Consider the following 23,569-nt stretch of genomic DNA (forward strand, 5'->3'; position numbering starts at 1 on the left):
ACGCAATGCAACACCTTTGCAACAGTGCAAAGCAACACCTGACACCTGGGAGTTTGCAAACCATGGAAAGGGACAGAGGCAGCTAGCTATGCATAATGAGCAGAAAGGGGTGGAATTTCTCTTTTTGCATTGGACTTGGGACCAGGCAGATGCATTCTTTAAGTCACCATTTGAAAACCAGTTTTGAGCAAGCATCAAAATAACCTAACTGATCTTATGAATGAGGGAAAACCTGAAGACACAAAACTGAAGCCCCCCCCCCCTCAAACCAGGGAGAGAGAGACTGGAGGGGGAACACACACCCCAGGCAGAACCGGCAAAAGCCCCCTTTGGCTCCCCCCCACCCAAAGAAACTGCTCCCCCCCACACACACACACAGAAAGGAAAAATTATAGATTAAAGCCCCCAAAGGGGTCTTACTGTGGTTGTCTTCTGTTCCATCAGGAGGGGCTGGGAGGCTGGGTAATCCAATATGATTCCATTTGTATCCAATATGAGATCCATATGTATGCATCTCTCGAGGGTGATCCATTCATCCCAATAGGGAAAAGGGGAAAGCCCATATCTCGGGCCCCTGACCCAATGTTTACAAAACTTGGGTGATCTCTTAAGAAGCCTTGTCTGAAGCTCCGCTGAAAGTTTGGGGTCGGCACACCCAAAAATGCGCTCCCTGCAGTCACGGAAAGAGAAAAGGGGGGAGCCGATATTTCTGCCCCCACTGAACCCATCTTTACAAAACTTGGGTAGTCTCTTAAGAAGGATTGTCTGAAGCTATGCTGAAAGTTTGGGGGCTGCCCCCCCAAAAAGCGCCCCCTGCAGCCACGGAAACGGAAAACGGGGAGAGGAAAAAGGGGTGGAGCCATATCTCGGGGGGCCCGGACCCAATGTTTACAAAACTTGGGGGGTCTCTTAAGAAGGCTCTGAAGCTCCGTTGAAGGTTTGGGGTCTGTACCACCAAAAATGCGCCCCCTGCAACCATGAAAAGAAAAAAGGGGGGAGCCCATATCTCGGGACCCCCTGACCCAATGTTTACAAAACTTGGGTGGTCTCTTAAGAAGGCTTGTCTGAATATCCGCTGAAAGTTTGGGGTCTGTACCCTCAAAAATGCACCCCCTGCAGCCACGGAAAGGAGCGAATGTGCACAAGCACCCCACACACACACACACACACAGGAGGATTTCCCTCTCTCTCTCTCTCCCCGGCCGGGCCGGACATCAGCTGATTCCTCCAGTATTCAATCCTGACTGATTGGCCAGAAGGAGACCCAGCTTGGCCACCGATTGGCCGGGGGAGGAGAATGCTGCTTACTGACGGTTATGCTGCTTACTGACGCCCCGAATTTGCCGGATTTATTCGTGAACTCCTGAACTCGCTGAATTCGGCTCCCCGGTTGCCTGCCAGTTTTGAGTTCGGTTCGTCCCGAACTAAAAAACCCCGAATCAAGGGAAATTCGGCTGATTTTCAGTTCGGGCCGAACCGAATCAACAGCCCTACATATTGCCCTCATTCTGATACTACTTAACATTTGTAGCAACAAGAAGTTTTCAGGTGGCCCCATGTACGGTATTCCTCCTCTTGGGGGCCACTTCAGCCTGAACCTGTTGAAGGTGCCGATCCTTAAAATCTGGGGGTGGGACTGTCTTGGAAAGGAATCCCCCAAGAGATGGAGGAGTCAAAACTGTCACTCTGAGTAGGAGTTGTGGTGTGGCAGACTTGTTCTCTAGGAGAACCGGTCACTAGAAGTTCGTGGTTGTCATTCTCCTATAAGGTTTTTGTCCTCCATCCAAAGCAAGTAGATCAAGCAAGGACACCAAATGTCCACTGGAAGCTTCCAGCATAGCCAGCAGGCCAGACACTTTACTTGGAGCAGGGCCGGGGTTCATGAGTGGGATTGGGGTTTTTACCACACCGGGGGGCTAAAGATCGTAGAAACCTCGGGTATGGCACTGGGCTGCACTTCAGCAAGCAGACTTGGGAACGAGGGCGTTTGCTTGCCATCCAGTTTTGCTTGAGGGCTAATTCTTTAGCTCTAATCTCACTCTGTTTTTTGACAAATTATCTGTGCATAGTAGGAGGAACGTAGGCATAATTGCATACCGTTGAAAAGAAATATCTGTGCCAAGGAGGCTGGGGAATATGATGGGAATATTTGATTAGAATGATACAGGTGTGAAATTCTGATTCACTGAAGGAAAGGATGAAAAACATTTTAAAAGCAGTATTGTAGAAAGAACATTTTACCCCTCACAGTAGCTATATCTGGAGAAATGATTGTTTTTAATAGCCATTTAATCATTTCTGCCCCATCTTGGGCTGAGGGTCACACTACAAGAGGCCAGGTTCATGAACAGAGAGCATGTGGAAGTCTTCAGCCACATTTTTTAGCAGCCCCTGGGGTATTTAGTACTTCGTCTGCCCAGTAAAGAACTGTGTTTTCTCCTGTAACTTAATATTCAAAAGCCAAATAAATTTAGTGAGCTGAATGTTCTTTTTATCTTACAGCACAGATTGATATTCCCCGATGCCCCCTGCACTGCAGTGAGGGAGATCTAGCTGGGTCATTGCTTGTTGCTGTGGACAAGAACTTCATAATTAACACAGTCTGGCTTTTGCATTACAATACTTGAGGGCAAGGAAGGTTACTGCTGAGTTCCTTCCACCTGTTACAGTAGAGCAAGAACTCTGATTCCCTACCCATTTTGCTAATCTATTGGAGGCTGATCAGGTGTACATTTTATTGTTGGGAGAAAGAATGGCAGCGTGCTAACAAAGCAGTTCCGAAAGAACTTGCTGGGTGCACCATGAAATACTACTTTATAGTCCTTGATTTCAAAAAAGTCATTGATTTCAAAAAAGTCATCCAGACAGGGATCTGATAAACATTGTGGAGAGTGGGATCCTCTTGCCCTACATGAGATGCCTGTGTGCTTCTGTCCCTGATTTGTGCAATCCTTCACTCCCATCCCTCAGAAAACTGGGAGATGGATCACATACTACCTTGTAGGTGCCTCTCCATACATATCAGATCCCCACTTCATGAGTGTGCAGACCGGGCAATGTCTCACGAGAAGTCCCATGGGCATCATTGACGTGTGGTGTTGACTTCTTCCATTGTTTTGGTAGTGCTTCAACCTCTGTCCAGGTCCACTGTATCCAGAAGACGTTTTTCCTTCCAACAAACATCTGAAACCATCTAAATCTCATCTTAATTTCTGTTATTTCAATTTTGAGAGTTGGGGAGGGGCAGGATACAAATTAAATACATAAATACATAAAGAAATAATTTTAAGGCTTCAGAGGTTTCGCTGTGATCCAGTTTTGCTGCCATCTTGCACCTAACTTTACAGCAAATCTGATTTGGAAAGATCAGAGAATGCCGGAGGGAAATCCCGGGAGGTTCACAAATATACTAAAGTTCTGTGGGGAAGGAGGGGGAAAGCCTGCTTCAGACTTCAGAGCAAATAACTCATGTGGAGAAACTTATGGTTATCACTAAATATGGTTTGTTTCCTCAGCTCTGGTTAAGCTTTCAAATGCATAATAAAACTATGGTTTTGGTTGCTAAGCTAAGCTCTGCCCTTCGAGAAGCTGCCTAGGGAGATGCCAATAAGACTTGCTTGCCACTGGGCAAACAGGGGAGAGGTATCCTTTAATTATTGTTTGCTCTTTCCAGATCTATTGCTTAACTGTGGTTAATACAAACCGAGTTGCAACCAATTCTTAACCATGATTTAGGTGTTCAGACATAACACTTAATGAGTTTAAGAAAACAAGCCGTAGTTAGTCATTATGGGTTGGATCCTGCAACTCCCTTCTGCCAAAGGAATTGTAAGATCTGATGAAGGAAGCCTTCTCCATCTGAGAAAGGAAGGGATCCAGGGGATCCAGCCCTAGCAGTTGTTGAATCCACTCCTACGTCAGTATGCAGCATTAATGGTCAAATGTCTACATTTTTAAAGTCGCTACAGAATATTCTACTTCAGGGAGAAAGGTCCTTAAAATATGCTGGAATTTTTTTTTAAATTAACAAAGAAGAGAAAGCGTAGAAGTTCTCTCCCTTATTTTCCCACTGATCTGAGAAGACAAGCTGCTTTCCTAATCCAACACTGTAATGCATACCTTTAAACAAATATTGTGCAGAGTGCTTGTATTGGGGGTTCTACTAAGGGAAGAGTTTGCTCATAATTACATTGTTCTTGTCCATAATCACTTTTCTGGATGACCTTATAGAAATGTTCTGCTTGTTTGGGACTCTTGATCTTTCTGGTACATTGCATATGACATGCATTAATATTCTGCAGCCGTTCTCCACAATAAAATCCACTGACACAAACAGATTGGGATTTACTTTAGTGCAAGTAAAACATTTTCTCTGGATCTGTCAGCCTGTAAGTTGCGATGTGTTTGTTTTTAAATTTGTTTGATAATGAATGCAGCTTTAGTTTTTCTGAAAATATAAATCTGTAATGCCGGAACGAAATCAGGTAGTGTTTCCTATGCTGTGAAATGTTCCAGTTATCAAGAAGGGGGCTTTCAGGGCTTATTATTTCAATGTGTTGGCTGGAGAGGGGGTGCTACCAGGGAAGTGCCTCTCCACAGCCTTTAAGGAAGGGACATAATGTTACCTGTATAAGGCCTCAGGTTCCGATCCTGCACTTAGAATGCTGCTAGAGACCTTGGCGAGCCACTGACAGTTCAGGCAGAAAATACTGTGATGAGGATACCAGAGGTCTAACAAAGCTTCTTATTTTCAGCAGAATCAAACAGGAATCCAGTGGCTTCTTAAAGATGGCCTACATTCTTTCTAGCGTAATCATCTGATGATGTGAGTTTTGACTCACGAGAGCTGATGCAGAAATGAATGCTGCTCGCCTTTAAGGAGCCACCAACTCCTGTTTTACTTTGCTGCTACAGACTGGCATGGCCACCCATCTGTAATTCTCATATTTTCTGTGCATTTTCATTAGACAGTCCTTTCCTTTCCCCGGTGCCATATGTGCATTGAGCTTCAAGTCTACATGCATTCATCCTGATCCAGAGATCCACTCATATGGGCTTCTTGACTCCATCAGTGTTCTTCTTGTTCTCCTATGTCTGACCAAAATAGCTACCCGAGAACAAGAGTATAATTTGGGAGCAAGCAAACTACCTCAGGATTGCCTGGCTGTGGTTTCAGTTTCCATAATCTACTAAAATCCTTCCTCAGTTTTTCAGTGCAGTAACTTTGTGGCACATATTGCCTAGATAACTGCTGTTTCCTGTCAACCCATATGGCTTTTCGACACTCTAAATATACTTCTCATTTGTGAACTTGGATAAAAAAGCCCGTAGTATCGATTCATTTGTTGCAGATGTGCAAAATCAGCATCATTTTGCAGTAAATAATGTGTGTGGACCTTCCCCCCGCTCCCCAGGTTCACAAATTATTTCAGATGACAGAAAGTGTCATCATGTCGGGTCAATCTTGCAATCTCTGAAAGTATCTTGTTGAGTTAGTGTTAGAATGTTCACCTCTCATATTAAACTCAGAGCTACTTCAGTGATATTTAGGAAGATGGGAAAAATTTGCACTTCCATACATAATCCATAGAAAACTATACCAGAGCAACTCTCTGGTATACACCTGAAAGCATTCAAGGCATCAATAGTTAATAGTTAGTTAAATAATAATAATTAAGTGCCATCCAGTTGCAACCAACTCATGGTGACCCCTCATGGGGTTTTCAAGGCAAGAAATAAGCAGAGGTGGTTTGCCATTGCCTACCTCCGTGTCACAACCCAGGTATTCCATGGTGGTTTCCCATCCAACTGCTAACCAGGGCCAACCCAGCTTAAGTTCTGAGATCTGATGACTGCAGGGTCGTCTGGGCTATTTGGGCTGCCAGTTAAGAATGTAGAATTCAAGCGGAATTGAAACCAGCCAACCAGTTCCAGTGTCCTGGGCTATTAGTGGAGGTAAAGGATGTCATCAATGAAGTTCCTTGGGAAGAAAGAGCTGTGCACTTCCTGAACTAACCCCAAAAAAATTTCATGGCTTGAGTAACAGCCCATTCCTGAAAATATGGTGTGTGGAGTCGGCGGGGAAGAGGTGCAGCGGCGCCTCTTTGTAAGCCAAATCGTGCACACCATTAAACAACACAAAGAAGCCGTTTCGTGGCTTTTTTTTTTGTTTAACGGGGGCTTTTTGCCCCATTGAAAACAGCGAGGCTGCGCCTGCAAAATAGCAAGTGCAGCAAAGCCGTTCCGGCCGGTGGCACAAGTGGCCGAAAGGGTGTAGGAAGCCGCCTAACTGGTGGCTCCTCCCCCTGGCCTGCCCCCCTGCGCCGGAAGGGAGAGGTGCCGCTCTGCGGCGCTTGGGTGCCGGCAGAGCCACCCTCTCCACCTGCGTAAGTGCATGTAATCTCATGATTACATGCACTTATGCTGGCTGCAGGGTCAGGCCGCCTCCTAAGAGGTTTCGGCCCCCCCCAGGAATGGGCTGTAAGTCGTAAAATGCATGTGACTGTGAGCCCTCCCACGTCAGTCTGTCCCTGTCCCTCACCAGTATTAAAAGGGCCAATTTTACACAATTAGGAACAAGCAGTTGGCCCAGCAGGAACTCTTTTTGGGGGAAAAAACGTGGTGGTTTGGGGCCAGATCCAGGACAACATTCCTCTCTCCTCTGAATCTGAGGACCCTCTTTGTACTGGTCTTTCTGAGCCATTTCTTTGGATGTGCACTGCTTTAAAAAAAAAAAATTAAATGTACCTTTTGGAAAAGATAACTTTTTGTGCAAATGTTGAAAATCATACAATGTCTTAAGTGCTGTTTAAAATGTTTCTGAGGTATCATGTTGTAATGATTGTGGGGGAGGGGATTTCCACAGGAAAATAGCTGGAGACCAAAGAGCTTCAGGCATTAAAGATACTACTGAAGCTTCCTTCTTATTTCTGGATTCATGAAATAATTTTGCATTAAGAGCAAGTGATTGGGATATTTGCAGTGTCTAAAATATGCAGCCTTTGTTATTTTAAAGTGACTTAATGTAGCACTCATGACAGATGAAAGTATTTTTCTCTTCCAGATGTATTTTTCTTTTTGATGGTTGAATTATTAACTTTAAATAAAACCAGTGCTGTACAGATTCTTGAAGGCGCTGCAAACAGATGGGTCACTAGCCTCTCCTTAAAAAGCGTGTGCGTGTGTGCGTGCGCACATGCCTCTTTCCATTTAGTAGAGAAAAGCCATAGAAGTGAATCACTGCAATAATTATGTTCACCACATTAACTTTGCACATTCGTCTTGAAGCTGCCTTGCTCTGAGACTCCTACAGAGGCTCTTCCCAGGACCCTTCTCAATGACTGGTGCCCAAAAAAATTAGATGTTTTCACTTAACAGTGTGTCCACAGACTTCCAGAGGTGGTGCTCGTGTGCTGCTCATTTTGAGTGGGAGATGACATTGCGGTGAAGTGTGGTGAATCAACAACGGCCATATTTATAATCTACTCTGTGGAGGCTGCCGCGGATCACAATAGGGACTTTAATTGCTGTGGCGGCTCTCGTTGCTTGCTTTTCTAACAAAAAATACCTCCCTAAGAACAAATTGCAGTTGCCTGTGTTTTTTAAACGGTTGAAGCATGTGTGTAGGTGTGAAATGGAGGAGATCACATGGATCACATGGATCAGAGTCAGACACAAGTGGGGACATGGCTTCCAGTTTCTACCTTCAATGACAGCGATTGTATACACATGCAGGTGGGATCCTTTTCGTCCTGACGGGGGAGTTCTTTCCCCAGTCGCAAAGACCTGCTGCCTTTTGCATATAAATGCTCTATTTCTTATAAACCTGATCTGTGAATAAGGATTATTTAGGGTTGGAAGATTTATTAGGGTTGGAAGAGGAGCAGTGCAGTTGCGGGTTATGGGGAGGAGAACACAAGCTCATCCTCAAGATTCCTTACCAGATTCCGTGCCTTCCTTATAAAATTATGTGCACACGGAATCACAGATGACTAGTGACTTATATTTACAGTTGCTATAAGATGTGGAAGTGTAGTGCTAGTTATATTAATAGCTGAGATGGAAGGAAAATTCATAACCCATATAATGTCAATCAGAATGTAATAGTTGTTTGTAGGGTGGTGAGAAAGTTCTCTGGCCGAAATGAAAGAAGGCAGTTTCCTTAGCAGTGACCATTGGGACTGATGATATGACTCAGCCAGCCCCCTGGAAATGCACAGCCTTGGACTGACCAGCTGCCCTTGCTGACCTCGGTGGCTTGTGCTTCTGGGGGCTGCTAGCCAGTAAGCAGCGGTGACCAGGCACAGTGTTCAGAGGTCTCCTTTGTCATCTAATAGTTATTACATCCCCCTTTAACACCCACAGGATCCAACAGTGATTCCTCCTGGCAAGCTGCCAGATTAGCCCCAATAAGGTAAAAAGGTAAAGGTCCCCTGTGCAAGCACCGGGTCATTCCTGACCCTCGGGGTGACATCACATCCCAACGTTTCCAAGGCAGACTTTGTTTGCGGGGTAGTTTGCCAGTGCCTTCCACAGTCATCTTCCCTTTACCCCCAGCAAGCTGGGTACTCATTCCACCTACCTCGCAAGGATGGAAGGCTGAGTCAATCTTGAGCCAGCTACCTAAAACCGACTTCCGTCAGGATTGAACTCAGGTCATGAGCAGAGCTTTTGACTGCAGTACTGCAGCTTAACACTCTGCTCCACGGGCTCCTTAGCCCCAATAGCCCGTAGTTAATATCAGCATGTTTAGCCTGGAGAGGAGATGACTGAGAGGTGGTATGATAACCATCTTCAAGTACTTGAAGGGCTGTCATATAGAGGATGGTGCCGAGTTGTTTTCTGTTGCTCCAGAAGGTCAGACCAGAGCCAACGGGTTGAAATTAAATGAAAATGTTTCCAGCTAAACATTAGGAAGAACTTTCTGATAGTTAAAGCAGTTCCTCAGCAGAACAGGCTTCCTCGGCAGGTTGTGGGCTTACCTTCTTTGGAAGTTTTTAAGCAGAGCCTAGATGGCCATCGGTCAGCAATGCTGATTATGCATTGCAAAGCAGATTATGAGAGGGAGGGCAGGAAGGGCTGCATCAGTGTTTGGCTCTTGTGGCCCTTTCTTACATGCCCAGGGTAATGCTGTGATCACCACTTCAGGGTCAGGAAGCAATTTCCCTCCAGGCCAGATTAGCAAGGGATCCTGGAGGCTTGGGGGGGGGGGGTTTGGCCACCTTCTGGGCATGGTCACAGGGGATGTGGGGGGAGGTAGTTGTGATTTCCTGCATTGTGCTAGATGAAGCTGGTGGTCCTTTCCAACTCTTGTGATTCTAATATCCTTCTGCTTAAAATGAGGGTTATTAGGAGCCATTAACTAAGAGCAGCAGACCTGTACCCGGCCTTCCTCGTTGGCTGTGGTGGGATTAAGGGGTCAAGAAAAGGAGGGAAGGCAGAGGAACACTGAAGATGACAGACATTCAGTAGTTCTCTAAAGGCCTTTCTCAGCACGAAGAGATATTTGCGTTCCATTTGTACCTCTTCCTTGTAGTGCTCCGTCATGCTCATCTAAGCAACTCTCAGGACTTGGAAAAGTTTAATTGAAGCAGGAAGTTGGACTTCAGAATGAACAAACTGTTTCTGATATATAAATAATGTTAAAATCAGCTGATGCCTAGAAATGGCTCATAGAAACACGCTCAGATTGTCTTTGATTGGTACTATGGTTAACAGTGGCTAAATTAAGGAGATTTCAAGGAGACATCAATAATTACATTAGAACTGTGATAAAAGAAAGTATTTGTGGGCATTTATGGACAGGGTTGCCAGCTCCAGGTTGGGAAATACCTGGAGATTTTGAGGATGGAGCCTGAGGAAAATGGGGTTAGGGGAGGGGAGGGATTTCAAGGGGGGGTATAATGTCCTAGAGTCCACCTTCCAAAGCAGCTGTTTTCTCCAGGTGAACGGATCTGTCACCTGGAGGTCATTTGTAATCCCAGGAGATCTCCAGCTACCACCTAGAGGTTGGCAACCCTTTTTATGGAGCTTCTGAGATGCGAGGGAAGAGACTGATTACAGCAATACTGAAACAGTGAAGTGTACCTGCTAATAAAGGTTATACATTTGATTTCTCAACATTTTAAGTTTCATTTAAAGTGAATAATTTTCAGACTTTGAGTTTAACTGAACCGTTCTTGAGTTTTCTAAATGAATTGACCTGTATACTATTTTGACTGTGAAAAAATATATCACACCACTAATCTGACATCTTTTTCTTTGCTAAAACTGTAAATATGACTTGTAGATAGTAGACCATTGTATTCCTCGGGTGCCATATCTGTTTAAATCCACCAGCAAGAAAGTGACACGTTCCTTCGCAGCAAATATTCCCAACTAGTGAGTTTAATGCCAGAAGTTGGAGGTGGTTAGCTAAAGCAGTAAAACCTGATATCTGAGAATGGCAGCATCATTTACTAAAACACCATTTTCTTCCTCCTTCACATGCAGGTGGGATCCCTTTCGTCCTGACGGGGGAGTTCTTTCCCCAGTCGCAAAGACCTGCTGCCTTTATGATTGCTGGGATAATCAACTGGCTCTCCAATTTTGCAGTTGGACTTCTTTTCCCTTACATTCAGGTATGAGTTCTGAATTATATTCCCTAAACAATCACATGGCATGGCAACGTCATAAAATAGCACAGCTGGGTTTATGAGTGACCGCCAGATTGGCCCCAATAGCCCTTAGTTAATATCAGTATGTTTAGCCTGGAGAGGAGACGATTGAGATAACCATCTTCAAGTACTTGAAGGGCTGTCATAGAGAGTGTCAGGTCCCGGGCAGGGCTAGGAGGCTGGGTAGTCATGTGGTCCAAGGTCGAGTTAGTGGAGATCAAAACAGGAGTACAAACTTGTCCAGAAGAAGAGTCGTTAATCAAGCCGAGGGTCAGAGTGCCAGGAATTCAAGCCGGTCGGAGAAAGGGTCAGGAGCCGAAGTGGATGCGAAGCAGTCCGGAAACTGAATCGTTGCTTCCACGGAGAAACCTTTCAACAGCCTGGGATTATATGACCCTCCGGTAGCGTGCTCATTAGCCCCATCAACTACCTAGCCTGGCTCCCCTCAGTATTCAGGGCTTTGTGTCTGTCTATACTCCCGTGCCTTCTTGCGACTGGTAGCTAAGTCTTTGCGTAATCTTTCCCTAAGCCTATCTATCTGTGGGGGTGAATCTTCTATCCTTGCCGGCTGAGTCTCCTCATCGTTAATCATGAGAGGAGCAGGAACTTCTGACTCAGACGGAGGCAAACTGCCAACTTCAGAGGAGACAGAGGGCCCCACCTCTGCCTCTGTTACCAACTCAGCCGGGATCTGTGTCTGTTCAGTATCTAGATCCCTGCTGCTCATGACACTATCCCCCCCGCAGCCCCCCCCCCATCCAGGGGGCCTGTTTTATCAGGGTATGAGGTATGAAACTGGTGAAGCAGGTTGGGTGTATGGAGGTTCTCTGCAGGCTCCCAAGACCGATCCTCGGGACCGTACCCTTCCCAGTCTACTAGGTATTGCAGACCTCCACGGTGTAAACGGGAATCCAGGATGTCGCACACCTCATATTCTTCCTGGTCATCAATCACCACAGGAGGTGGCGGCTGAGTTGGAGATTGGGTAGGGTCGGTCGGCCCGGCTGGTGATAATAGCGATCGATGGAAGACCGGATGGAGGTGGAGGGCTGGTGGTAACTGGAGCTGGAAAGCGACAGGGTTGACCTGTTCCAAAATAGGGAAGGGGCCAATGAAATGAGCACTTAACTTTCGGGTGCGTCCTGGATAGCGAAGGTATCGGGTAGACAACCAAACACGATCTCCAGGTTTGAGCATCGGGCCTTCTTTACGTTTAGTGTCTGCAACTGCTTTGTAGGTGTCTTTCGCCTGTTGGAGCTGTTCTTGCAGTAGATTCTGTAGCGCTTGCAATTCTTGTAAGCGAGTCTGTAAGGCGGGGACATTGGTAGGTGGGAGGCTCGCCGGGAAATACCGGGGATTGTACCCGTAGTTTGCGACAGAGTCTGCTGCGTAGACGAGTGTACTGCGTTGTTATAAGCGAACTCTGCGAGTGGCAGCAGCGTAGCCCAGTTGTCTTGCTGGTAACTTGTATAACACCAGAGGTATTGTTCTAAAGTGGCGTTAGTTCGCTCCGTTTGGCCATCAGATTGGGGGTGGTACGCAGAGGATAGTTGAACCTGGGTGTCGAGATACGAATGAAAGGCTTTCCAGAACCGGGAGGTAAATTGAGAACCTCTGTCAGATATGACATGGGCTGGGAGCCCATGTAACCGGAAAATGTGCTAGATATATAGCTGAGCCGTTTCCTGGGCTGATGGAAGCTTTAGACAAGGAATGAAATGGGCCATCTTGGTGAGAAGATCCACGACCACCATTATACAGGTATATCCCAGGGATCAGGGTAATTTGGTGATAAAGTCCATGGAGATGGTGTCCCATGTACCAGCAGGTACTGTCAGGCCTGCTCTCTGTGTCTGAGTTAGTTTCGTTTTCTCACAGACTCCCGTTCAAGGTCTGTTTCCTTAACGATAGCATTCCTGTTCCCTTTGAAGCTAGCGGGTGCCCGTGGGAGCCTTGGTGTGTCTAAACTGTTTGGGATTATCTCATGAGACTGTATTGCTTCTGTTTTTCTAGTGTTCTCATATAATCAAGTTCATGCCATTTCCCCTCCATTGCTGCCTTTCGATTTCTAAGCTCTGCTTGCCTATGTTACCAATAAACCTACTCTTTTGGACTACTAAGTCTCCTGGTGTGGCTTTTGGGATTTCTATGGAACAAGTGCTTACATTAAGGCAGCAATCACACCTCTTTTACCTGTCAGGCTAGAGCCCCGGAGGGTTCGCCTGCCGCTCGGATTGGAGCTGGGACGGTGCTCTCCGAGTGACCTACCCGTGGCTGGAGCCCCGTGCGGTTCGCCTGGGACCCGGGTGGGAGTGGATCCGCTCCCCGGGTGGTGGGTTCCGGCCCGAAGCCCTGGAAGGCTTCCATCCTTGGTTCCTTCCCTTGGGGACAGCGGAGGACGACCCCGATTTAACACGGGACATTTTAGCTGAGATACATCGTACTGACGCGGAAGTCAGCCCCCTAACTGGACTTGTTCGAGCTCAGTGGCGTTCTCTGGCCGCGACGGTTCCCTGGACGTCCGAGGTCGCGGACGCCAGTGCTCGCCAAGACCTCCACACCCTGGACTGGTTGGTGGAGGATACTCGCTTGACGGCGGAGGATTTACAGTTGTTAACTAGCCTGTTGGCGGGACTAACCTCTAGCGACACGCAGTTGGATCAGGCAGGGGTCCCAATCCGCCCTGCTGAATCACTAAATATGGCGACTCCAGCCACGCCGGACCCCCAGCTTTGCCAAACGGAGGCAAAAGTGATAGCAACACGGGTGGCTGCGCTCTTGCAGGGCAAGACCTCAGCAACGATTTCGGTGGCAGAAATCACAAAGCTTCTGACCCCTGACTTCAGTGCTGGTGCGGCAGCCTTGGCGGTGCAGATCCAACTGCTGTTGGATCTTACCGACCCCTCTGAACTCCTCTTGGCTTTGGAACTGGAGGCTCTCCCACTGGTTACCACAGCCCTCGCCACTAAGATGACGGCCGACCAGGCCTTAGCTGAATGCAAGAAGGCTGAGGATCAGGCACGGGCAGCGGCGGATGCCGCGGCCAAGGCTCGGGCTGAACAGGAGGAGAAGGAATGCTTGGCTGCTGAACGGGCGCGTTCCGGAACACGCCCCCGACACCCTGGGGGCTATGAATTTCCCTTGTTCTCCCCGACTTGCGTTTCGTCTCGCAGCGTCCAACGCGCCCATAGGTTCGCGGGACCTTTGTCCACTGTACCGGATGACTCTGACGAGGAGGACCTATATGGTGGGGAGTCCCTCTGGGCTACTAACCTACGGGCAAGCCAATCCCGCTGCACTGGTTGTGCCGGCGACGCTGTGTTTTTGTTGCGCAACCAGAATCTAGACCTTATGGAACAGGTGGCGTGCTTACAGGACCAACTGGCCCTAGTACTCCAAGACAACCACCAGTTACAACGGGCCCAAACAACGCCCGTTGCCCCGGCTCCGGCGATGCCGCAGCAGCCACCACAACAACCACCACAACAGCTGCCGCAGCAACCAGCTGCACTGGTGGTGCCTCCCGGCGGAGGACCCTTTGCCGCTGGCGGAGGGTCGTTGCCCCTGGTGGAGGTCCCATAGTGCCAGGAGTCCCTGCCCTACCATTGCTACCCGGTGCCCCGGGAGTACCAGGGGCACCAATTCCTGGACACCCACCTGCACCCCCAATGCCATGGAGGCAACCCAAGTTGAAGATTACTTATGACGGTTCGGTTGAAACACTGCCCTGATTCTTGCACCATGTGGATAGTTACATGAGGGAGCAAAGACAATTCCTCCCTACCGAGGATAGCTGTGTCCGTTTCGTTGCCTCCCTGCTAACGGAGAAAGTGGCCAACTAGATGATTCTCCAGTTCGATACGCGGTCCCGCTCCATTCGCTCCCTCAACAATTTTATATTTGCCTTGAGGAGGCGCTTTGAGGATCCCTTCATGGGAGAGAGAGCCAAAGCGGAACTTTTGCAACTCAGGCAAGTCTCCTCTCCGGTTCGGGAATTCGCAAATGAATTCCAACGACTCGCGAGTAAAGTAGTGGACTGGCCTGAAGCTACCCTTATCCACTACTTCCGAGAAGCTTTGCACCCGGACATTTTGAACTGGTCTTATATGCGAGGCGACCCAGATACCCTTGAGGATTGGATTTTACTGGCCGAGGAAGTAGAAAGCCGCTGGCGATTCGTTTCCCTAGTCCGAAATCGGGCCAAAGAGAGGGGCAGTCAAAAACCTTTCCCCAAACCTTTGACTCCCAACCGGCAGAGACCAACCCGGCTCCCTCTGGATCGCGAGTCCCGATTCCAGAGAGGAGCCTGTCTCGTTTGCGGTATTATGGGCCACTTTGCAGCAGCTTGTCCTCAACGTCCAGAACCCACTCGACCGGACGCACCGCCTCGAGCTCGGGGATGACCTCAATGCAGAGGCACCGCAGCCACCCGCAGCGCAGCACCGGGACGACCCACTCCCTCTGCACTTCATGTCGGAGAACCGTCTAGTCTCCCTGCACCCATCGACCCCATAGGGTCCCAGATTACAAGTGCCCCATTGGGGGACAACTCTCCTTCTTCAGACGAAGACCATCATTAGAATTCCCCAGCTCTAAATCTGGAATCTCCTCTTGACCTGTCAAAAAACGGACACGGTCTGTGGTGAGTGGAGCGTCCCCACAGACCCCTGCAGAATCCCCTGCAAAACCCAAGGCTCCTGTCATGGTGAGTGAAGTCGAAAATACTGTGTATGTGGACGTAGTGTTACAACACTATAAAAAGGGCCCCCAGTTACGTGTCAAAGCACTCATAGATTCCGGCTGCGGGTGCTCTTTAATCAATGAGGCCACGTTTGCAGCTCTGCAAGTCAAGTCCGAAAATCTACCTGCTCCCATCCAATTCGCCCAAATGGACGGTAGCCACTTTAAAGGGGGTCCGGTCGACCGTCGCACACGGGAAGTAGTGATGGGCATTGGTTCCCATAGGGAGCAGATAGACTTTACCATAGCTCCAGTCCGATACAAGGTCATTTTGGGAATCAACTGGCTCAAAGGGCACAGTCCCTCCATAGACTGGGAGGCTGACACTATTACGTTTACCAACCCTAAGTGTGACCAGCATCGACGCAAGGTCGCGGTTGTTCTTCCACCCGCCTCAGCCTTAGCCTCCGATGCCCTACCATTGACCCAATTACCCGATGTATACCGAAACTTTGAGGATGTTTTTGATGTAAAAGAATGTGATGCATTACCCCCCCCACCGCAAAATGGGCGAGATGGGCAGGCCGCAGCAAAATGACCCATGGCACCCCAAACGAGGCAAGCTCCCCTTTGAAAGCGTGACACTCGGTCTTGGAGGGGCAATCTACCCGGGCCAATTCATCGAGTACTTCATCGGCCAACCCTTCCACATATTGATCCATCAAGGCCACTTCATTCCAGTTCAAATCTTGAGCTAAGAGCCGAAACTCTGTGGTGTAGTGGGCCACTGCCTCCTTCCCTTGTTTCAGAGCCCTTATCTTCTGGTTGGCTGAGGCTGCTTGTTGGGGGTTTGCATAAGCAGCAGAAAAATAGTCTAGAAACCCCTGGAAGTCGGTGAGTAAAGGAGAAGAGCCAACCAATAACAGAGTTGCCCATTTGGCCACCTGCCCCTTTAAGAGACTGATAATAAAGCAAACCTTGGTTTTATCTGAGGGGAAATCCCGTGCCCGTAACTCAATATAGAGCTTGCACTGAGCCAAGAAAGCAGCAAATTCCTCTACATTGCCTCTGAATTTTTCTGGGGGACTCACTGGGCATTTGGGCTGAGGAACAGCTGCAGCTTGTTGGTACAGTTGTTGTTGCTGCAGATGAGCGACGGCTTGGGTCAGTTGCTGCACCTGTTGCAGCAGGTCGGACATCGTGGGCCCGGCTGCAGCTTCCATTCTTCGCAGTCAGCCGGTTGCGATAAGGGAGGAGAGTGGGAGTTGAAGGAGGTGGAAGCAATCTGTCAGGTCCCGGGCGGGGCTAGGTGGCTGGGTAGTCGTGCGGTCCAAGGTCAAGTTAGTGGAGATCAAAACAGGAGTACAAACGTGTCCAGAAGAAGAGTCGTTAATCAAGCCGAGGGTCAGAGTGCCAGGAATTCAAGCCGGTCGGAGAAAGGGTCAGGAGCCGAAGTGGATGCGAAGCAGTCCGGAAACTGAATTGTTGCTTCCACGGAGAAACCTTTCAACAGCCTGGGATTATATGACCCTCCGGTAGCGTGCTCATTAGCCCCATCAATTACCTAGCCTGCCTTCTCTCAATATTCAGGGCTTTGTGTCCGTGTATACTCCCGTGCCTTCTTGCGACGGGTAGCTAAGTCTGCGTAATCTTTCCTTAAGCCTATCTATCTGTGGGGGTGAATCTTCTATCCTTGCCGGCTGACTGTCCTCATCGTTAATCATGAGAGGAGCGGGAACTTCTGACTTCAACGGAGGCAAACTGCCAACTTCAGAGGAGACAGAGGGCCCCGCCTCAGCCGGGATCTGTGTCTGTTCAGTATCTAGATCCCTGCTGCTCACGACAGAGAGGATGGTGTGGAGTTGTTTTCTGTTGCCCCAGAAGATCGGTCCAGAACTTTCCTGTGACATGTATACTGCAGCATTATGCAAAATTGTGGGCTGATATGGAGTTTTTACTGAGAGAAATCACAGTGTTGAAAATATTTGTTCCATTTTAAAGGGTAAGCACTTAAAACAACACCTCTCCTCTCTCTCTTCCCCTTCAAGTTAGTTCTTTGATGAAAATTTGTGTGTGTAATGGTATGAAAATCATATGCAGTTGGGGCCCTACTGTGGATCACCATCTTCCATCAGAGCATACCACATTAAAATGTCAGTGGTACACAAAACCATGTCCTCTTTGTTGTAGCTCCTGTCTTATAGGGTGGTCTTAGATAGTTATTTATGTATTTAAAGTATTTTAAGCTGCCCACCCAACCTAAGGTCCACGAGGCAACAAACAATCAAAACATTAAAACAAGGTTGAAATACATATAAAACTCGTAAACAGATTACCACATGGAAGGGAGGAATGGCTGATGAGAACCAGTGAGGGAACACTGGACAGAAGACAGCAATAGAAGGGAACAGATCCCTGGTGAGGGAATTCCATCAGCTTGATCCTTCGACTGAGAAGGCCTCGGGTTGCCAGGGTTTCCCAGGTTACCATCCATCTCGCCTCAGATGGCAGGGGCACCCAAAGCAAGGCTTCTGCATGTGAGCATAGTGGCCAGGTTGATTAATATGGGAATAGGTGGTGCTTCAGTTAAGCTGACCCCAAGCTATATCGGGCTTTAAAGGTCAATGCCAGCTCTTTGAATTGGGCCCAGAAGCAAACTGGAAGCTACTGTAGGTGAGACTGGTGTGATATGGTCTCTGTGAACCGCTCCAGCCAGAAGTGGGACATGCCTCATCCCACAGGAGAACATTATTATGTAGACTTGTTGTAGCAGAAGGGCAGACTCTTGCGATTCCTCCCATTCCCTCACTTTGAATCAGGAGCAGTAGAAGTGCCCCCTCCCCCACCATGTCAAGACCGCAGAGCGAGGCTTCCAGTCTGGGCACAGCTGTGCTTGCCAGTTTCGTTGCTGGTCGGCAAGAGGGTCATCCCCAGGGTCCACCTCATAACTCTTGCGTATGACTAGTTGGGACAGACGACGGATGCAGTCGCATCCCACTGAAAATCCAAGAGCACTTTGCAGCAGTTAAAAGCATAATTCAATTACTGTATTGTATTTTTCTGTATGAGGGGCACTTGGCACAGCCTTCTTAATGGTTATTTTATTAAATTTGTATCCCACTCTCTATCCCAACAAAGGTCGTGCTCAGAGCGGCTAACATCCATTCAACTGAAAGAGATTTTTTTAATATAAAGTGGTGCTTGTTGGTGAATTGGATGGGTTTTGCTTTAACTTTTTCAGAAAAGTGGTGCACTAAATGTATTTATTTTTTAAAAAATTCTTTAAAATACTAAACCATAAACACTTCTGAAAAGAGAAGGTTTCTCTTTTGTGGTTTGAATGCAAATAAGAAGGCCATAATTCATTTCATGCTCAGTTTGAATTTCTCTGTTTTCAAAGGAAACCTTATTCCCTGGGAAATCCAACTTCTCTTTAAACTTTGATGAAATTTTCATTGCTTTAGCTTAAAAGGGGCTCCATCTTTTTTGACAGGGACATTTACTCAATTACAAGTTCTGTTCTTCTAAGTGACTGATTTTTCTTTCTTCCCTAAAATAACAAAATAGAGAGAAAGCACTGAACTGGCATGCCCCCTTTCTCTTCCTGGGAAGTGCTCGGTACATAATTCTGTCTATAAAGATTTGAGAAATAAAAAACATTTATTTAAAAAGTGGAAGGAGGGCCTTATAACCATAGAGGAATATAAACAAATAACTAGTGTTTGTAGGGAGAGTGTTAGGAAAGCTAAAGCTCAGTATGAGCCTAGACTAGCAAGAGATGCTAAAAACAACAAAAAAAGAGTTATTTTGTTATTTTCAAAGTAAGAAAAAGAACAAGGATATGGTAGGCCCATTGCGGGGACAGGAAAATGAAATTGTAACAGGTGATAAAGAGAGGGCAGAACTGCTCAATTCCTACTATTCCCAATCTTGTGAGGGAAACGGTGCTCAATATGGCAAAAACAGAACACATGATGAGGGAAGGGAGCTGCAGCCTAGGATTGGCATAGGGGTAGTACAGAAACACCTGGTTTCTTTAAATGAAATTAAGTCCCCGGGGCCAGATGAATTGCATCCAAGAGTACTGAAAGAACTCACGGAAGTAATTTCTGAACCTCTGTCCATTATTGTTCAGAATTCTTAGAGAACAGGTGAGGTGCCGGAAGATTGGAGGCGGGCAAATATTGTCCCCATTTTCAAGAAGGGTGGAATTCCCTCCCTAGTGACATCAAGGCCCTGCGGGACCTGAAAGAGTTCCATAGGGCCTGTAAAATGGAGTTATTCCACCAGGCCTACAATTGAGGGCAGCCACAGGTTGTCATCTGTGCTGGCCTCTCTTAGTCTTATCAATTATGTGGGTGCTCTTCTGGGCCCTCAGTGCTTTCTATGCTTGGTGAAGTGCCATCTTATTCTATGTATTTCTATATTGTTGTGTGGTTTTAATAGTTTTAATGGAAGATGTTTTTATTGTACTTATTGTTATTGATTTGTTGTTACCCGTCTTGAGCCCACCCTTGGCCAGGGATTGAGGGTGGGATACAAGTCTAAATACAGGAAGGAAAGATAAAGGCTGGCTTTAATTACTAAGAGCCAGCATGGGTTTCTCAAGAACAAGTCATGTCAGATTAATTTCATCTCCTTTTTTGAGAAAGTTACTATCTTGCTGGATTAGGGGAATGATGTGGACATAGTTTATCTTGATTTCGGTAAGGCTTTTGATAAGGTCCCACATAATATTCTGGTTGACAAATTGGTAAAATGTGGTTTAGATCCTATTACCGTTAGGTGGGTCTGTAACCGGTTGACGGATCACACCCAAAGAGTGCTTGCTAATGGTTCCTCATCCTTTTGGAGAGGAGTGACAAGTGGAGCGCCTTGGGGATCTATCCTGGGCCCTGTGTTGTTCAACATCTTTATAAATTATTTGAATGAAGGAACAGAGGGAATGCTTATTAAATTAACAGATGATACTAAATTGGGAGAGGTAGCAAATAAGGTAGAAGACTGAGCCAGGATATAGGATGATCTTGACAGGCTGGAAAACTGAATGAATTTCAACGGAGATAAATGTGAAGTTCTGCATTTCGGTAGGAAAAATCAAATGCATAATTATAGGATGGGGGAGTCTTGTCTTGATAGTAGTATGTGTGAAAATGATCTAGGGGTCTTAGTAGACCATACACTGAACATGAGTCAGCAGTGTGATATGGTAGCTAAAAAGGCAAATGTGGTCTTGGGCTGCATCAACAGAAGTATAGTGTCCAGATCACGCAAAGTGATGGTATCACTTTACTCTTCTCTGGTTAGACCTCACCTAGAGTATTGTGTTCAGTTTTGGGCACTACAATTTAAGAAGGATGTAGACAAGCTAGAACGTATCCAGAGGAGGGCAACAAAGATGGTGAGGGGTCTGGAAACCAAGTCCTATGAGGAAAGGTTGAAGGAACTGGGTGTGTTTAGTCTGAAGAGGCGACGACTGAGAGGTGATATGATAATGGTCTTCAAGTACTTGAAGGGTTGTCATAGAGAGGATGGTGTGCTGAATTGTTTTCTGTTGCCCCAGAAGGTTGGATCAGAACCAACGGGTTGGAATTAAAAGAGTTTTTGGCTAAACATTAGGAAGAACTTTCTGACAGTTAGAGCAGTTTCTTAGTGGAACTAGCTTCCTTGTGAGGTGGTGGGCTCTTCTTTGGAGGTTTTTAAGCAGAGGCTAGATGGCCATTTGACAATAATGCTGATTCTGTGAACTTAGGCGGGTCATGAGAGGGAGGGCAGGTAGGGTTGTGTCAGTGCTTGACTCTCATGGCCCCTTCTTACATGCCCAGGGTAATGCCGATCGCCACTTTGGGGTCAGGAAGGAATTTTCCTCCAGGCCAGATTGGCCAGGGATCCTGGAGGGTTTTTGTTGCCATCTTCTGGGCATGGAGTAGGAGTTACTGGGGGTGTGAGCAGTAGGTAGTTGTGATTTTTCTGCATTGTGCAGGGGGTTGGACTAGATGACCTTGGAGGTCCCTTCCAACTCTATGTGATGCTGAGCTCTACATAGTTTTGAGTTGCAACCACTCCATATTTCTGTCCCTGACTTCCAGGGCATTTATGAATTGCACTGCCCACAATATCCCTTTGAGTAGAGGAAGCTGACCTATATTCACACTCCCCACTGTGCTGACATGAATTGGGCAAACCATGCCCACAAGAGTTCGCTATGCTCATTGTTATTTATTTCTGCAGTGTATTCAGTGGGCATGCTTCCTTACACAGTGCAAGGTGGGAGGTTCTTCCCTGCAGAGTTTACCAGCCAAAATTGTAAGAGTACCTACAGGACTCTACATATGGATTCCTGAATGCTGCTTCTGCGTAGATTGGAGTCTATCAATTGCATAATATTAGATGCATGATTCCAGGGGTCCCCAGCCTTGCACTAGATGATGTGTTTGCTGGTGCCCGCTTGCCCTGACAGTGACAGCTTCCTGCCATTCTGTCCTGTCCTGCACTTTCCCTTGTCACAGTCTCTCCTTCCCCTTTCTCTGCCTCTTGTTCTTTCTCAGGTCTCTGTGACCCTCACTTCTCACCACCTCTGCCTGATGCCCAGGTGGGCTAAAGGCAGTGGGAGGGCAGTGAGGTGTGGGGGTGGGATTGAAGGGGCAGAGGGAGGGCCACGTGCCAGCCTCCTCTCAATGAAGCCCAAGCAGTAGCCAGAGCTTAAAAGGCAACTGGGGGTGGGGGGCTTACTCTGCAACTTGGCTAGCCCGTTTGTCTTCATGAGGGGTGGAAGGAGAGGGACCCTCTCTGTAAGACATGAAGGTAAGTGTGAGAAGAGCTGGAAGAGATGAGAAAAGAGGGAAAGCCCTACCATATCCAGCATACCTACACACACACACACACACACACACACACACACACACACACACTTACAGACACCAAATAAAATCCACTGTACACAGGCTTATGGGCTCCACAGTACCGGTTCCAATTGGATTCCCCTGTCAGAACTCCTGATCCCATAAAGACAGGCAAATGGTGGCTCAGGACTCTCCCTACATTTTATTTCATTGCATAAACATTAGGATGAGTTGACAGTCACACTATTATAAGGTAAAGGTCCCCTGTGCAAGCATCGGGTCATTCTTGACCCATGGGGTGATGTCACATCCCGACATTTTCTAGGCAGACTTTGTTTGTGGGGTGGTTTACCAGTGCCTTCCCCAGTCATCTTCCCTTTACCCCCAGCAAGCTGGGTACTCATTTGACTGACCTCGGAAGGATGGAAGGCTGAGTCAACCTTGAGCCGGCTACCTGAAACCGACTTCTGTCGGGATCGAACTCAGGTCGTGAGCAAAGCTTCGAACTGCATTACTGCAGCTTACCACTCTGCACCACGGGGCTCCTAGTCACACTATTAGGTGAATGTTTTTGTTGCCCTTTCACAAATAGAAGTCTCTTCTGTTTCCTCCACCCCCACTCCAAACAGGAGTATGACAGAAATGCACATGAGTTTGGACAGCATCCAGATTTTCAAACCCTAATCCTGCATGGGGGGGGGGGGCTCTGGCTACTCAATAAAAATGTTCTCTGTGCATGTTGAAAGACTTTTCTGTAGCATTCACATATTTTCCAGCTGCAGTCCTGGCTTCTTTGGTCCTGGTAACGCTGCACTCTTCCTTTTTTTGCAGAGTGGCCTGCAGACTTACTGCTTCTTGGTGTTTGCAGCCGTCTGTCTGGCTGGAGCCACCTTCCTCTTTTTCGTCCTTCCCGAAACAAAAAACAAAACGCTCCTTGAAATCAATCAAGCATTTGCCAAAAAGAAGGCGTCTTCAGAAGTGCGTGAGATGGACCAGTTCGCAGCCACAAGAAAATCGAGTGGCGGACAAGAGCCTCCCTTCTCTTCTGCGCTGGACAATGGGGAAACCAAAGCCAGAATATGTTAAACCCTATTTTTACCAGAGAATATTTTTGTACCAAATGGACTGATACCATACCTGTGCTGTCTGCCAAGATAGCTCTCTTTAAAAAAAAAAAAAAAAAAAAACCAAAAAACCTCAGTATGATTGTAGGGGAATTTGCTGTCACTGGGGCTGACCTACGGTACAAGAGGCAGGGGAGGGGGGATAATGCAAAATTCGTAGGGAAAAGCTGCTAGAGGAAGCAGAACGGATTGCAATTTTCACTTCCAGCTATTCTGATTCCAGACGGGTCCTTGTTTATTCAGGTAGACAAGAGAAAAATTAGCGGGT

General features: G+C 47.3%; 1 protein-coding gene across 1 annotated transcript in view; it reads left to right on the forward strand.

Annotated features, from left to right (window-relative positions):
• SLC2A9 (solute carrier family 2 member 9) overlaps positions 1-23,268 on the forward strand; it is a 75,912-nt gene extending 52,644 nt beyond the window's left edge. The window contains exons 13-14 of the mRNA XM_056855118.1: positions 10,492-10,619; positions 23,009-23,268. Coding sequence (XP_056711096.1) covers positions 10,492-10,619; positions 23,009-23,263 — 383 coding nt within the window. The 3' untranslated portion in view covers positions 23,264-23,268. The remainder of the gene's footprint in view (positions 1-10,491; positions 10,620-23,008) is intronic.
• Positions 23,269-23,569: the final 301 nt, after the last annotated feature.

Source organism: Euleptes europaea, chromosome 9, assembly GCF_029931775.1.
Source record: "Euleptes europaea isolate rEulEur1 chromosome 9, rEulEur1.hap1, whole genome shotgun sequence".
In the NCBI taxonomy this organism is placed as follows: Eukaryota; Metazoa; Chordata; class Lepidosauria; order Squamata; family Sphaerodactylidae; genus Euleptes; species Euleptes europaea.